Consider the following 14,859-nt stretch of genomic DNA (forward strand, 5'->3'; position numbering starts at 1 on the left):
CATATGTGTACACATGCAAGCACCAAGTTTACACACCTGTGCCACAAATAGGTATTACTTGGGAGGTTTATGAAGAATACAGTGTTTACAAGTACCTGATCATAAATTATATCACTCCCAGAACCTTTGAAAACCAGGCTTTCAAGAATTAAAGTAAGAAATCTGGAAGGCCTCTGTGGAAGACATAGCAGTACCTGTGGATGGAAGAGGTAGGCTAATGCTCAATCTGCAAGATAGTTGTTAAGCAGCTTGCACCACCAGCTAGAATTTATTTAAATTGCAAGGATGAGGTGGTTCTTCAACTATCTGAAGGAGGAGAAAAACACATGACAGCAGCTGGGCTCAGCAATAAATGCTACATTTACCTTGTTAATTTCAAACTGGCTCACTGGGACACTGCCATTTAGCACATTTTCTCCAATTTCTATTAACCTCTTCTGAATATTTTCTACTATAGTGTCCCGGTTTTGATCAGAAAGAATCTGGCCAATGACAAAGCTGCAAAAAAAGAGAGAGAGAGAGAGAGAGAGAGAGAGAGAGAGAGAGAGAGAGAGAGAGAGAAATTGAATTTTTAAAATGTCATACTTTATTATTTAAATAGAGAAAAGGAAGACACATGCCATTAGATTAATGTATGGATAAGAGCTATACTAACAGCTAATATAAGGGTTAATATGTCCAAAAGGCAGTTACTCTTTGTTTTTTAATACTAACTGTACCAAAGATTTACCAACCTTGGAAGGTCAGGTTTGCCCTTAGACATAGAGAACATTCATTTATGTGGTAGCTGATGCTTCATACAAAGTGCAATGGAGAAAAATGTGTGTTCCATATATTTTTATGCAATTATAAAATTCTCAAGCAGTTATATTCTACCCATAAGTTAAAATTTTAGAAGATAATTATTTCACTTTCCTCATAAAGCACTATGATACTACCTCTGGTATCATCAAGATATTTCCATCTGAGATGACCAGTATTAGACGAGTAGAAATATAAAGCTCTTTCTTCAGCTTCATTATAAATTGGTCAGTATTCTCCAACCTTACATTATTCCTCAAAAATTCATGTTATTCTACCAAACCCAAAGGAAAAGGAAAAAGAAAAAGAAAAGAAGTTAAGAAAGCCAATATTTTACCCATTTCTGCGAAAATGCAGAGCGAGAGTTTGACAGCTGCATTATAATTTGTCAGAAAAAGAACCCTGACAAAAACATTTGTATAGCTTTAATTACTAATACATTTCTAACTCAGAGAAATTTACTTCTATTATGATGCATCTTTTCTTAGAAAACACAAAGCTAAAGAGAACACTCTAAACGACAGTCTATACAAAGTAGTTTCATCTTTGGGTACATTTGGGGGCAATGAAGCATTTCAAACTACATTTCATAAAAAGCTAACCGTGACCTATACTTGGATGATCAACTTTGCCTAATCAAGAGTAGTTTTGCAGAAGCAACAATTGCTCAATCCCCCAACTTCAAAGCAGAAGAACACTGGAAAATAAGTTTAAAAAATGCTAGTATTTAGCAAAAATTAAAATCTAGCTGTAAAGAAAAAATTTTTTCTACTTTCAGAATTGATCCAATTCACAAAATAGGAGTATCTGAAAGTTGGTATATAAAGTACCTCAAATTCATTTTTTAAATAGGTGCTTTATACATTAACATGACCCTAAAAAATTCATACACACAGGTCTTATTATCACAATCTTCAGTCCCAGTTACAAAGCAAAGGAGTAAGTTATGACATTTATTATTCCTGAGGCATCCACAATATTTGAGAACTAACTCTTAAATCAATCTGAAATTAATACAACTCTTTTATACACAAATGATATGAAGGGAACAAAGCCTCACTCTGTGCCCCATTTTGAATCCCAGAATATTTTAAGCCATGAAATGGGGAAATTTTAGCAATTATGTTCCTAAACAGGCTCCAGGAAGATCCCAGGGCATAAAACAAAGCACTTTCTAAATAGGAAAATTAAAACAAAACAAACCAACATCTATGAAATCAACTCTATAACCATCCAAGTGTGAAAGTTTACCCTCACCATGAGTTAAAACTCATGAGATAGCATCTGACAGCAAGCATTTCTTACCTAGCAAATCTGGCTTTTTCTAACTTTTCATCTAATTGTAAAATTCTACTTCAAATAAGTTTGAACTATTAATACGAAATATTAATAAAAAATTATTATATCCTTATGATTAGCAGACTTAGGCATTTTCTAGATCAACATCTGAATTTTTAAAAGACAAACAACAAAAGCAAAACTGAAAGCTGAACTCACTTTCCAGTGTCTTTAGCAAGATCACACCAATCTCTTCTAACTATATCTAATCCCTTCAGCTCCTGTTTGGTAACGTAATTCCCATCTGATGTTGGTTCAACAACCAGAGCAGCATATTTCTTTTTCTTCAGTAGTAGCAGAGACTTGAAAACACCATCAATGTCTATTTCAAGCAGTTTGTACAACTTATTCACTTCACTTTTTACCTGTGAAAATTTCAAACATTAATGTTAGCTTTTAAACTGACAGGGAGAAGATGAACATTCTTCAATTTCACAAGAATTAATCTAAGCAAAACTTGAAGTGATATAAGATCAGAAGGCACTTATTTGGCTTAAATGTAGTGTGGTCTTATAGTGGGTACAATGCAAAGACACTGAAAAACAAAGAATAGAAACCAATTTAGAAAGATAAAGGCAATAATGTATCATCCTTCTCAAAGGACTGAACTGGCTGGACCAGGCTCAGGAAATATGCGTAAATTATGGGAAATTATGAGTCTTCTGTGAATCAAATGGCCTACTACATATGTACTTTCCTTCAAACTACTGATTTAGTAAGCAATTAAAATAGTTCAATAAGTAGATGTGTGGGCAGAAATGTTAAAACAATGCCTAAGATATCCCTTAGCTCCTTAAATATAAGCAAATAACTACATGCTGAAAAAAATAAACAAAGTTTCTTCTCTTTCCAACACTGGCAATACAAAGACCATCATCCCTAGGGAAAAACTGAAGCTTTTCAAGGCCCTGTAGGAATGAGTGCAATATTCCAGGCCTGCTCTCAAGTGAAGAGTAAAATTTAAATTCTACACTTTCCGGGGCAGTTGGTAGGTTATAAAGATAATATCTTCATTTTTAGTTTACTGGAAAAATATCTTAACATAGCAAGTGCTCAAGAAACACTTGCCAGTTGTTAATTTTTATTTGGAAAAAAGCTACATATGATTATTTCTAAATGTCTCCTTGCCTTTTTAGATATACTTTAAATACTCCTATAAAAATTATAGGTGTTGGCCAAGTGCAGTAGCACACACCTGTAATCCCAATGGCTCAAGAGACTGAGGCAGGAGGATCGCTAGTTCAAAGCCAGCCTCAGCAAAAGCAAGGCACTAAGTAACTCAATGAGACCTTGTCTCTAAATACAAAACAGGGCTGGGGTCAGTGGTCCAGTGTCCCTGAATTTAATCCCTGATTATCCCACCCCCCAAAAAAGAATTATAGTTTGTGGGCTAGGGATGTTGCTTGGTATTATAGTGCTTGCCTAGAATGGGTTCAATTCCCAACACCATCAAAAAATTATAGGGATAGGGGGGTGTAGGTAGGCAGGTATTTACCTATATCTATGTATAAAATACATCTGAATACCACTAGACATATATTTCCTTGTAAATGACAATGTGGTAAATGCTAATGTGATCACATCTTAAACATACATCACATAGACTGTTGTCAAAGGAAAAAAATGTATCTATCAGTTAAGGAATAAACAATTACCTTAGAATTTTACCCTCAAAACCATTATTTGGAGTACAGTGTAAAAAACATAAGAGAATAAATAATTCAGAAGCATCAAATTTATTATTTTCAGAAACACACATGCACATACATAAGAATTTATGTTATTCCATGTTAAAAATAGTATTCACAAAACTGGGTAAAACAATTTCATCAAGTTATCTTACCTTGTTTCCCAACTTAAATACTTCTTCCAGATTGGTGCTATTGGTGTTTATCATAATTGAATCTGTATCTCCATAAATAACTTCAAGATTCATCTAATGAAAAGTCAAAATTATAAAAATTAACAACAAATTCAGTGACTATTATACACAATAAAACTAAATGTTTTCCATACTATAGAAATGACAGTTTCTACTGACTTTTCAAAAATTTAAAATTATTTTTTTGTATTGTCAGGACAGGTGATTGAATACTAAGCATCTACAAACTGGAAAGGTGAGCACTACAACATTAAGAAAACCTCTCAAATTTTCTTAAAACAGAGTGGAAAAGAACTATGTCTAGTTTTAATTGAAACAAAATATGGAATTTAATCATGAGAAGGAGAACAAGCGGCTAGGAAACGAGGCCTATATTTATCCACTGTACCACATGCTTAGTGGTCACAGCAATTTAAGGAGCAGAAACATAATGGATTTTAAAAATTCTGGGGCACAAATCCATATTAAATTCTTAACAGTTTCAAACAGTATTTAGTAGAATATGAACAGTGCCAAAAAAATCAATCATAACAAACAACACTGGAGAACATACAGTATAAAGGCCTGGAAATAAACTCTAATTAGCACTGTTACTAATTTGCCTGAAATGCTCACATATAGGCTTCAAGCAGGGGCTAGATCATATCAGTGTTGGTACAAGAAAAAAGCTGTAATCCATTAGGAGGGATTATAAATGTAAACTAGGCATCCTAAGAAGCAATTTTCAGTAATGTTTGGGTTACAGTTTTCCCTGAATACAAAAACGTCACCAGGTATGATATTTAAGAGTTTTTATATAATGAAAATGCTCAGCATTACCTTCTGTACCATCTCTTTTGTATGCATCAAAATCTAAACGAAACAAAAATCAAGATTAATGTATTACACAATTACAAAACTCTAAATATAAACATAAATAGACAGGAAACTCCATGATTTGCTATTCCCATGTATCTTTAAAGCTCTTGAAGGTTTCCTAACAACAACCCTCAAAGCAATAATATCAACATAATTAAAAATGTTTGCCTCTCTGCTGATTCTTAACCAGATATATATGCAAGCAGATATATATATCTATAGTTCTACATATCTTTGATAAACACATAATAAAAATATCCCTTTATAATATGGCAAAAAGGAAACATTTTCATTACTGTTATTTAAATAGACCTGCATGATTTCAAAAAAGCCACAGATGTGTATGCATCTCCACTAGATTTAAAATTCTTCTCTAGACTAAAATCCTTGAAAGCAGAAAGTAGATCTCCACTGTATTGCCTGGAACTAGCAGAGTGCCCAGTAAAAAGGCAGGGTTCAATAGTCAATTAATGAAGACAAAAATATGGATAATAACTAGATTATTTGGACCTGATCAGAAGCAACATATATAACATAGTGAGGACTCAGAGAGAAATGGACAGACAGCAAGCTTTTCAAACATATATGTCTCATACTGTGCTGGGAACACCTTGTATATTTTTTCATTTCCTTCTCCAAAATCCCCAAGAAGTAGCCTCAATTAATTAATACCTCAATTTGTGAGATACCAAAAGACAACGTATCTAGTTTGTCCCAGTAATGGCAGAACAAGAACATAAACGGAGGCACTTTGATTCCAAAACCAGAGCCTCAGTCACTCCATTCTACTACCTGTCCATCACCACCCATCTTTCAAAACATCAGTCTAAACCATAAGTCACTTTTCCAGTGGGCCAGACAGTAGTCCTCCTTGTCAACTAAGCTCAAACTTCACGGGATCAATTCCATCTTTCCTGTCCCCCATGCTATGAATCTTTGTAAATCTTGTCTTTGGAGCATCTTTTACACTTACTTTCCACTTTTATTATCCACTCGCCTTTCTTATTATCTCCCAATTTTGTTCAAATGTTCCTTAAGTTTGTAGAAAAGGAAGCCCTTTCCCACCCTAAGAGTGGTAGGTAGTAGTGAATTCCTTTTAAGCTAAGCCAGTGATTTTAATATGGTTGTACAGTAGAATCACTTGGGTATCTTTAAAAAACAATACCTGGCCCAGCAGTCTTTTTTGAAAAGCTTATGTTGCAAGCTGAGTCAATGACCACTGGCCTAAGATAAACATGGTAATTCAATTCTGGAATTGGCGATCAGTTTAGGCACATGCACCTGACAACATAATCCTAAATTATCAAAGGTAAGGAAAATTGTTCTAGGAATCTTTCATGAAACATTTTCCTTCGTGACAAGAGGTGGGAAGAAAAACTGAACTGTCTTTTAGACAAGGCTGTTTGGAGCAGTGACAACCAACACTGTAACCACAAAGGGATATGTTTCAAAGTATAAGCTAACATACTGAGAAGGGCAGGCCACAAGGTGGAAAACACCTGACTCCATGGCCATGTTGTTATAACTGAAACTTAACTTGCTAACACCTCTAAAGCAACATTCTAATTGGCTTTAGATCTCATTGACTTACCCTGAATCACCATCAATCTTCTTAATGTTTTCAATGCTGACATGATCAAGCCCAAGGTCTGCAACGGCACCCAAACCCCAGCTCCACCTATACAGCCTGTTATTTCCTTACATAAAACCTCTTGCCAGGCAGGACAAATTTTCCAGTCCTCCAACAGTTATAGTGTACAGATATCATCTTTTCATGCAAGTGTGTCCCCTACCTAATTTTTCCCCAGTCCTCTTCCTGTGATTGCATTTTACAAACCTCAGTTAAAACCATTCTCTCATGGGACTGTAGTTGTGGCTCAGTGGTAGAGTGCTTGCCTAGCATGTGTGAGGCACTTGGTTCAATTCTCAGCACCACATAAAATAAATAAATAAAACAAAGGTTTTGTGTCCACCTACAAATACAAAAAATAATTTTTTAAAAACCCTTCTTTCATAAAGCCCAACCCAAAATGATTCTTTTCTGACATGGACCTACTCTTTTCTTCTAGCAAACAAATGAAGTTTTATGTTATTTATTGACTGCTTGTTCCCCTCCCCAACTAGACTACAAGCTTCCAGAGGTTAGAGTGCACATCTGTGCCTAACTGCAGACTTCACATATAACAGGTACTCAAAAAACCTGTACCAATCAACTGACAGATTGCATAGTAATCACAATTACTTTTTTACTAGACACTAAAATTCAGTAAACTTATTTTAAAAAAACCATTCTCCTCCACTTCATCTTCATTTTAAACATTTAAATTACAGGGATATGTATTATGGGAGAAAACCTGACAATTCCTTTGGGAAAGGGGCAATAACGAGATCACCCCAAGTCAAGTTAATCATAGTGAGGACAGAATTACTTATCAAGAGTTCTCTCTACCCTATCCCCCTTCCACTTTGCAAGGCTGAGCTTTCCACATCATAATGGACAATTCCATAAGGTAGTACTGCTACCTACTAAGTAAAGTATCTCAGGAACAACTTGTGACACTTTCACTATAACATATTCAGTGACCAATTTCTTCTACTCTTCTTTCACAATGTGCACCAAAGCTACTATGTCATCCCTGTGTACATTTTCTATGGGAACTGGCAACCTTCACCTTTTTGATCTCTCTTCCACCAACTCACAACCATTTCCATGCATAATCAGAGGGCTGCTAACAAAACAATTTCCCCTCTGGTGGCAGAAAACTTTTGGTGGACTTACTTTTTAACAAATATGATAAACTGCAGACTCTGCTACAACTGCTTATTTCAACTAACACCTTCATCTTAGGAACTTTCCAAGCCCACAGCAGCTTCATTCTTTTTTAATGACTACATAATACACTATTATTTTCTTTCTTTATTTAGAGTACCAGGGATAGAACTCAGGGGCACAACCACTGAGCCACATCCCCAGCCCTATTTTGTATTTTATTTAGAGACAGGGTCTCACTGAGTTTGGCTGGCTTTGAACTGGTGATCCTCCTGCCTCAGTCCCCCAAGCTGCTGGGATTATGGGCATGCGCCACTGAGCCTGGCTCACAATTTATTTAATTGGTGCTCTACTAATGGACATGTAGGTTGCTTCTAATCTTTATCATTGTAAATATACTTCAACAAATATTCCTTATACACATGTAATTTACAAATTTGTCAGTAAAAAAGATAAAAGACTGCTGAGTGGACTCACTGGGTCAAAGATTCTGTTTTAATTTTTTTAAATATAAATATAGCTCAACAGCTCTCCACACAAGTTGTACTGATTTCTGTGGGTCATATTAACCACCATCTTTTCCAGTGGTCTTCACCAGGAGCTAATAGCAATGTTTTGTCTCAGGCTCAAGGTCCTTACCAGTTTGCCAACAAGAAAGCCCACAACCATTATGAGTCCTATCCTCTCATGCTTCTTCACTTAGCAGTTCTGAGTACCATAGTGCTCTCTTCAGTGCCATACCTACCCACGTACTAATGGCAGGATTACCCCAAAGCTGCCTTCAGGTACAGCCCTCAACTCTCAACTGCTCACTGGAGTGGGCTCAGCTACTGTATACCCAGTACACTACCAAATTCTTAGCATCTAGCAGAGGGCCCACCGAGTATATGGGAATTATTAATAAACATTTATAGAATGCTAAATGAAAACTCCTAAAGGGTAGGTTGTATCATAGGACCCATGTAACAAAGGAGGAAAATTAGACTGAAATTTTTGCCTAAATAATTAGTCAAGAACTTGACCTAGAAGGTTGTGTTAGTCAGCTTTCTGTCACTATGACAAAATACCTGAGGAGAAACTGCTTAAAGGAGTAAAGATTTATTTTGGCTCATGATTTCATGGTCATTTCCTCATGGCAGCCAGGAAGCAGTGGGGGGGTATTAAAATATACCCTTTAAGGGCATGTCACCAGTGATCTACTTACTCCAACTAGACCTAATCCCCTAGAGTTTCCACTACCTCCCAATAGTCCATTCAATTATAAATCCATCAATGGATTAAACCCATTGATGAGATCAGGGCTCTCATGACCCAACCACTTGCCAAAAGTCCCACCTCTGAACATTGCTGCATTGGGGACCAAGTATTCAACACTTAATTAAGCCTTTGGGAAACATTCCTGATCCAAACCACACAAACCTGGACATTATTGTTTCTTTTTTTTCTTCCTTATGTCCTATTGCCTTATTAAGACACCCAATTCATATGAAATGTTCTAGAAGTCAACAATTGAAAACTTATACATTATAGATAGTTTCCCCATTGAGAAAATGCATTTTTAAAATAGACATAGGTACCCAGAAAGGTCTACTGGACACAAGGTAGAGTGATTACAAGATGACTGTTCATAAGTTCACTTCAATGTGACATGTCTAATATTAAAGCTACCCATTCTGACAGAAAATCATTTTATAAGTGCCAAGGGCTAGAAAACAGGGCTATAAAGGCTCACTACATTCATTAATAAGGCAGTCTGCAGTTATCTGATTTCACAGCAACACCTGCATATTTATCTACTCATTACCAATTGGATGATGGAATTTTTTCAAGCACATTTCAAAAATCTGCCAACTTCAAGTGTAAAAAAATAAACTTTGTGGTTAATTTTTCCCTTAACAAAGTACAGCTGTTGAGAATAATTGTTCAAGATCTTACCCTGTAATGTCAACTGCAGCAGAACAAAGAGTATTTAATTAGCAAATCTATCCAGTAATTCAACACCTATTATATAAAATGCCTTCGTGATTTTATTCAGGATAATTTGCTAAGAGGGTTATTACTGACATTCAGATGGAATTTAAAATTCCTACGCAAGTCGAGTCATAATAGCAGTAATGATCTCCCCAATCAGGAGATTCGGTGTCACACAAGGCTCTCTTGCAATGCAGCAGCCGATTTCCTGACTTCTTAATTCCTGGGCTCAGCTCAGTGAGAGCCCTTCATGCCGATATTTCAGTCAGCAATACATCTTTAATGGGACTCTATTAAAATAACTAGAACAAAAATGACTTTTTTTTGGTTAAAAAGAATGACAGCACTGCCATCATATCAATCATTGCAGGCTTTGCAGAACAGTGCCGTTAGGGGAAAAGAGGAGGGGGAAACAGGAAAGGGGAGAGCAATAATTAAAATAATATGAAAAGGTATTTTAACCCCAATCTGAGCCTCTGAAGGCTGGGGAAGGGTGATGAGAACTAGAAATTTAAAATGTGTATCAGAAAAACTGTTTTCTAAAGAAAATAATTTGTTCAGGAATATACTCATGATGTGGTTTACCAAGCAGAAAGCACATGTTTTTTTTCCTGCCAAGGTTAACAGCAGCAGCAACCTAAGACCAACTACTACTGAGATGTGTTTTTATGGGTCTGCCAGCAAGTCCAGGATAACACCTGGGTCTTCATATTTTGCTAAAATAGAATACTATTGTCTGGCAATGCAATCAAAGGTTATGAAAGGTTTTTAGATGCTGTTACATACTACTCCAATATTCATTACCACTAAACAGAAGAGAGAAAACAGCAGCTTTCCAGAGTTAAAAAAAAAAGTTTCAAGGTCCTATTCTGAAAGCATCTATCTACTAATAGTAACACCTACTAATACAAAACCAACTATGGTGCATGATTTAGATAATAAACACAACAAAAGTTCTACAAGTTAAGACAATGTGGAGTAAGGTCAAATTCTAAACAAATAATGCATAAACAAAACGACAATGGAAATGTCAATAGCTTTAGGACTCTTAGGTTGATGACATAAAATTAGAAATAAAATGGAGATTAAAAATACATTAGCATAATAGGGGCAGTAAAATGAAAGAAAAAGTTTGAGAAATATAAATATTATGATTTTTGGTAATCCAACCATTATCTAAGCATTCCCTACTCCAAATTTCAGCAGCTCTCAAGCAGGACTGTTAGTTCTCCCACTTGATAAACATCTATTTCATCCTCATTATATTAGTTTGCCTTTTCCCTATTTTTCTTATTCTCTGGCATTCTTATATAGCATATTTATGTCTTCTCTATAAGATGCTCAAGAAATGAGACCTGTGGATTTAATAAACACTCTACTTTCTGTCTCCACCACTTAACACTTTGTGATACTGGGTCACTTATTGTCTTTAAACCTTAGATTTATCTTCTCTGAGACTGGAGTGATATTACCAACCAGTTCCCTAGGCTGAATTGGAATAAAAAGAACTTTGTGCTGGAAGAATATTTTGCAAGGATAAAACATTATACAAATATTAGTTTTTAAAAGTCAAGGGTCTAAAATATGAGTATTGCTTTAAACTGCTAACTGAATTGGGACTAAGTTGATTTCCCTTTCCAGGTCTTAGCACCTTCATTTTCAAAATAAAGAGGCTAGGATGCCTTCCAAATCTAAAAATCTAGAATTCAAGTTTCATGTGTAGGAATGTCTTGTCACTATATTTGGCTGTTTTGCCTTTTGAACACATTCACTTATTTTCTTTTCTCTATATTAGGTACTGGGGATTGAATGCAGCAGAGCTTTACCACTGTGTTACATCCCTAGCCCCACTAGCTAAGTTGTCGAGTCTGGCCTCAAACTTGTGATTCTCCTGCCTCATTCAGCCTCCTGATGACAGGCATGAGCCACCATGACTGGCTCACTTCCTTAGTATTAGAGAAAAGAGGTACTAATTTATCCAGCAAGGACAATTAACATTGCAAGGATGTGTTTTCATATTCCAGTTGCCTTTGAAAATGTTATCACTTATAAATTATCTGCATATAGCCTTATGCAATTAGTACAAGCAGGTGGGTGTTTTACAGTATACAAAAACTTCCAACACCTTCTGTTGAGATCTCTTTTCCACCCTTAAGGGGTATACATACACATCTACAAATATATCAGTGTTTCTTAACCTCAGCACTATTAACATTTTAGGTCAGATAATTTTTTGTCATGGGGAGTTATCCTGTGTTCTCTGTAGGGATATTTAGTAATATTCCTGACCTTTGCCTACTAGAGTTCAGCAGTATGAGTGTGCATGTATGTGCTTGCTCTCACTCTGTCTCTCTCCTCTCCAGTTTTGACCATCAAAATTGTTTCCAGACATTGACAAATGTTATATAAAATCTCACACACATACACAAATGAATCAACATTCCCTCTCCCCAGGCCTATATTCAATTGTCCGTCCCGTAAGTATTCATTCAAAACTCTACTCATCTCCAAACCCTCAATCAACTCCAAACATGATAAATGGCCCCTCCAAGAACCTTCAACCTAAACAAAAGGCTGGGTTCCTTTCTAATCCAATGAACCAACAAGACCCTACACTATGTGGTATCTTTCCAATATGGCACCTCCTCTGTATTCCCATGTCATCCTTTAGATCCTCCTCACACACTTAGTCTATTTTTCTCCAACATCACATCATTACCTTCCAAATTATTCTTCACCCTTTGTCATTTTTCTTCATAAAAGGTATGCCTCAAAATGAAATTCAAACTCTTAGCTTGACCCTAAGACTCAAGAGCTTAGTTGAGGACTGCCTCATCTACTAATGCTTCCCAAATGCATCTTTCAACCCAGACTTCCCCAAATATTTTATGCTCATAAACATGCCATGCTCATTTTTTGCTTCACTTTTCACAGCTGTTTTCCAACAGTGGCTAAAACTATGGTTAGGAAGTTAGGCTATGTGAAGGTTAATTTTGTGTCAACTTGGCTAGGCCACAATCTCCATATATTTGGTCAAACACCAGTCTAAATGTTGCTGTGAACATATTTTTAAAATGAGATTTAACATTATAATAAGAGGATTTTGAACAAAGCACATCACCATTCCATCAAATCCAATCTGATGAATACTTCAGGACAAAAAGACGGAGGTTCTCTGAAGAAGGAGGAATCCTGCTACAGATTGACTGCCTTCAGACCTAAGCTGAAACATCAACTCTTCCTTGGGTCCCCAGGCTGCCAGCCTGCCCTGCAGATGGTAGACTTATCAGCCTCCAAAATCATGAGAGCCAATTTCATAAAACATCTTCTTCTATATGTGCACTGTATCAAAACATACACCTCCTATTGATTCTGTTCCTCTGGAGAACACTAATATAAGTGACTTTAGCTCAAAGCCTAACAGCATTTCTTATAAGCTGTGTGACCTCAGGCAAACAGTACCTTTCTAAGCCTCCAATTCCTCAACTGTAAAATAGAGATATTAACTAAAGCTTCCTATACCAGGGCTACTGTAATTAAATGTAACTATATGTATACTTTGCTTTGTAAACACTCTCAGAAAGTACCCAATAACTGTTAAGACATAAGTACTCAATCACTGTTATTACCCAATATCTATTTATTTCACAAGGAATTTCACATGGTCAGAAAAGCCATCTCTAGCCTCCCCAACTCAGTGATATTAATGAGTACCATATTTCACCACATAATCATTGCAGATTATGCCACATTATTTTTGCAAAAAATTATGTGGCATACCATTATGTGAAGATTTTAAAAACTTGTATCAGTATTACTTAAAATTCATTTAGAGCTGGGGTTGTGGCTCAGTGGTAGAGGGCTTGCCTGGCATGTGGGAAGCACTGGGTTCAATTCTCAGCACAATAAATAAATAAATATCCATCAGCAACTTAAAAAATTCATTTATTACTAAACAAGTCTTTGATGCAACATTAGGATGCATGGAATATACATGAATATATGTTAATACAGCAGCAACAATTATGCAGTAAAATACAGTATACTAAAAGGCCCATCAAAGTGGTCTGTGCATATCACAACATACCACTCTTCTATAAAAGGTAAGATTAAGAGACTACAAACAAATTACAGGCAGAGATCATGCTGTAATTAAACCTAACACAATGCCTGGCACATAGTAGTAATTCAATAAATACATATCTCTTAGGATGCAGAAAAAAAAGGAGGAAAACCCTTAGTTGTCCAGCTTGAAAGAATAAAGTCATTACCAATCAAAATAAGCATCTCTACAACAAGACCCTAAAGTTGGTTACAAAAAGCAGCAATTAAACCCACACACAGTACACATTTAAATGCTGGCTCTTTCTGTTCAAGAAATGAAGAGTGAATCAGTTTTAATACCACCTTCAAACACAACCCTTGTTATATAAACAAAAATTTGCTCAAGAGAAATGAATTTCTACCCCAATGATAAAAGCCCACTAATTATAAACTTGACTGAAAGTGTACTTCTCCCATACAACTCTTGCTTCCAGGTAAACTAATTTTGTTTTAAATCCTTAATTTATAACCTAGACTGTCTGGTAGCTCATGTGTAAAGAATACAAAACACGTTGAATAAACAACACTTTCTGAAAGGTTTCTCCTCCCAACAGACACATCTAATGATATTTATGAGTATCTCTCAATTATTGCCTTACAGTTTGACAGGACTCTAATTTTGATAAAAAAAAAAAAACTTAAAATATCAGAAACTACAGCTTTGAACATGTGAAATTTTCAAGTGAATTTCTCCCTTGTCTTATAATTTCTTGTCCCCAGTGTGAATATTTATTTGCCCTGTAGACTTTTTTTTTAAAGAGAGAGAGAGAATTTTTTTTAATATTTATTTTTTAGTTTTCTGTGGACACATCTTTTATTTTATTTTTATGTGGTGCTGAGGATCAAACCCAGCGCCCCGCACATGCCAGACAAGCATGCTACCGCTTGAGCCACATCCCCTGCCCTGTAGACTTTTTAAAATTACATTATGACTTTTTGAAACTGTTTTCACCTTTGAAGAAACGTTCCTTTCACGATGTTCTTTTTCCTCCATTCCTCCATTCCAACTTCTGGTTTAGAAGCTTACATTCCATGTTTCACTTGAACTTATGTGCATTACTGTCAGGCTTGGGGTTATACCTGTCTTAGGACCCTGGAGAGCTTGTAGAGCCAGGCTTTAAAGCATACTGAAATC

At 35.9% G+C, this 14,859-nt stretch overlaps 1 protein-coding gene across 1 annotated transcript in view; it reads right to left on the minus strand.

The window, feature by feature from the left end:
- The window catches only part of Pola1 (DNA polymerase alpha 1, catalytic subunit), a 308,693-nt gene that overhangs the window by 185,381 nt on the left and 108,453 nt on the right, over positions 1-14,859 (minus strand). Inside the window, exons 27-30 of the mRNA XM_046425334.2 lie at positions 4,841-4,873; positions 3,983-4,075; positions 2,299-2,504; positions 366-498 (exon numbers count right to left, since the gene is read on the minus strand). Coding sequence (XP_046281290.1) covers positions 366-498; positions 2,299-2,504; positions 3,983-4,075; positions 4,841-4,873 — 465 coding nt within the window. The remainder of the gene's footprint in view (positions 1-365; positions 499-2,298; positions 2,505-3,982; positions 4,076-4,840; positions 4,874-14,859) is intronic.

Source organism: Marmota monax, unplaced genomic scaffold (assembly GCF_021218885.2).
Source record: "Marmota monax isolate L192 unplaced genomic scaffold, Marmota_monax_Labrador192_F-V1.1 WCK01_AAM20220418_F8-fsc00075, whole genome shotgun sequence".
In the NCBI taxonomy this organism is placed as follows: Eukaryota; Metazoa; Chordata; class Mammalia; order Rodentia; family Sciuridae; genus Marmota; species Marmota monax.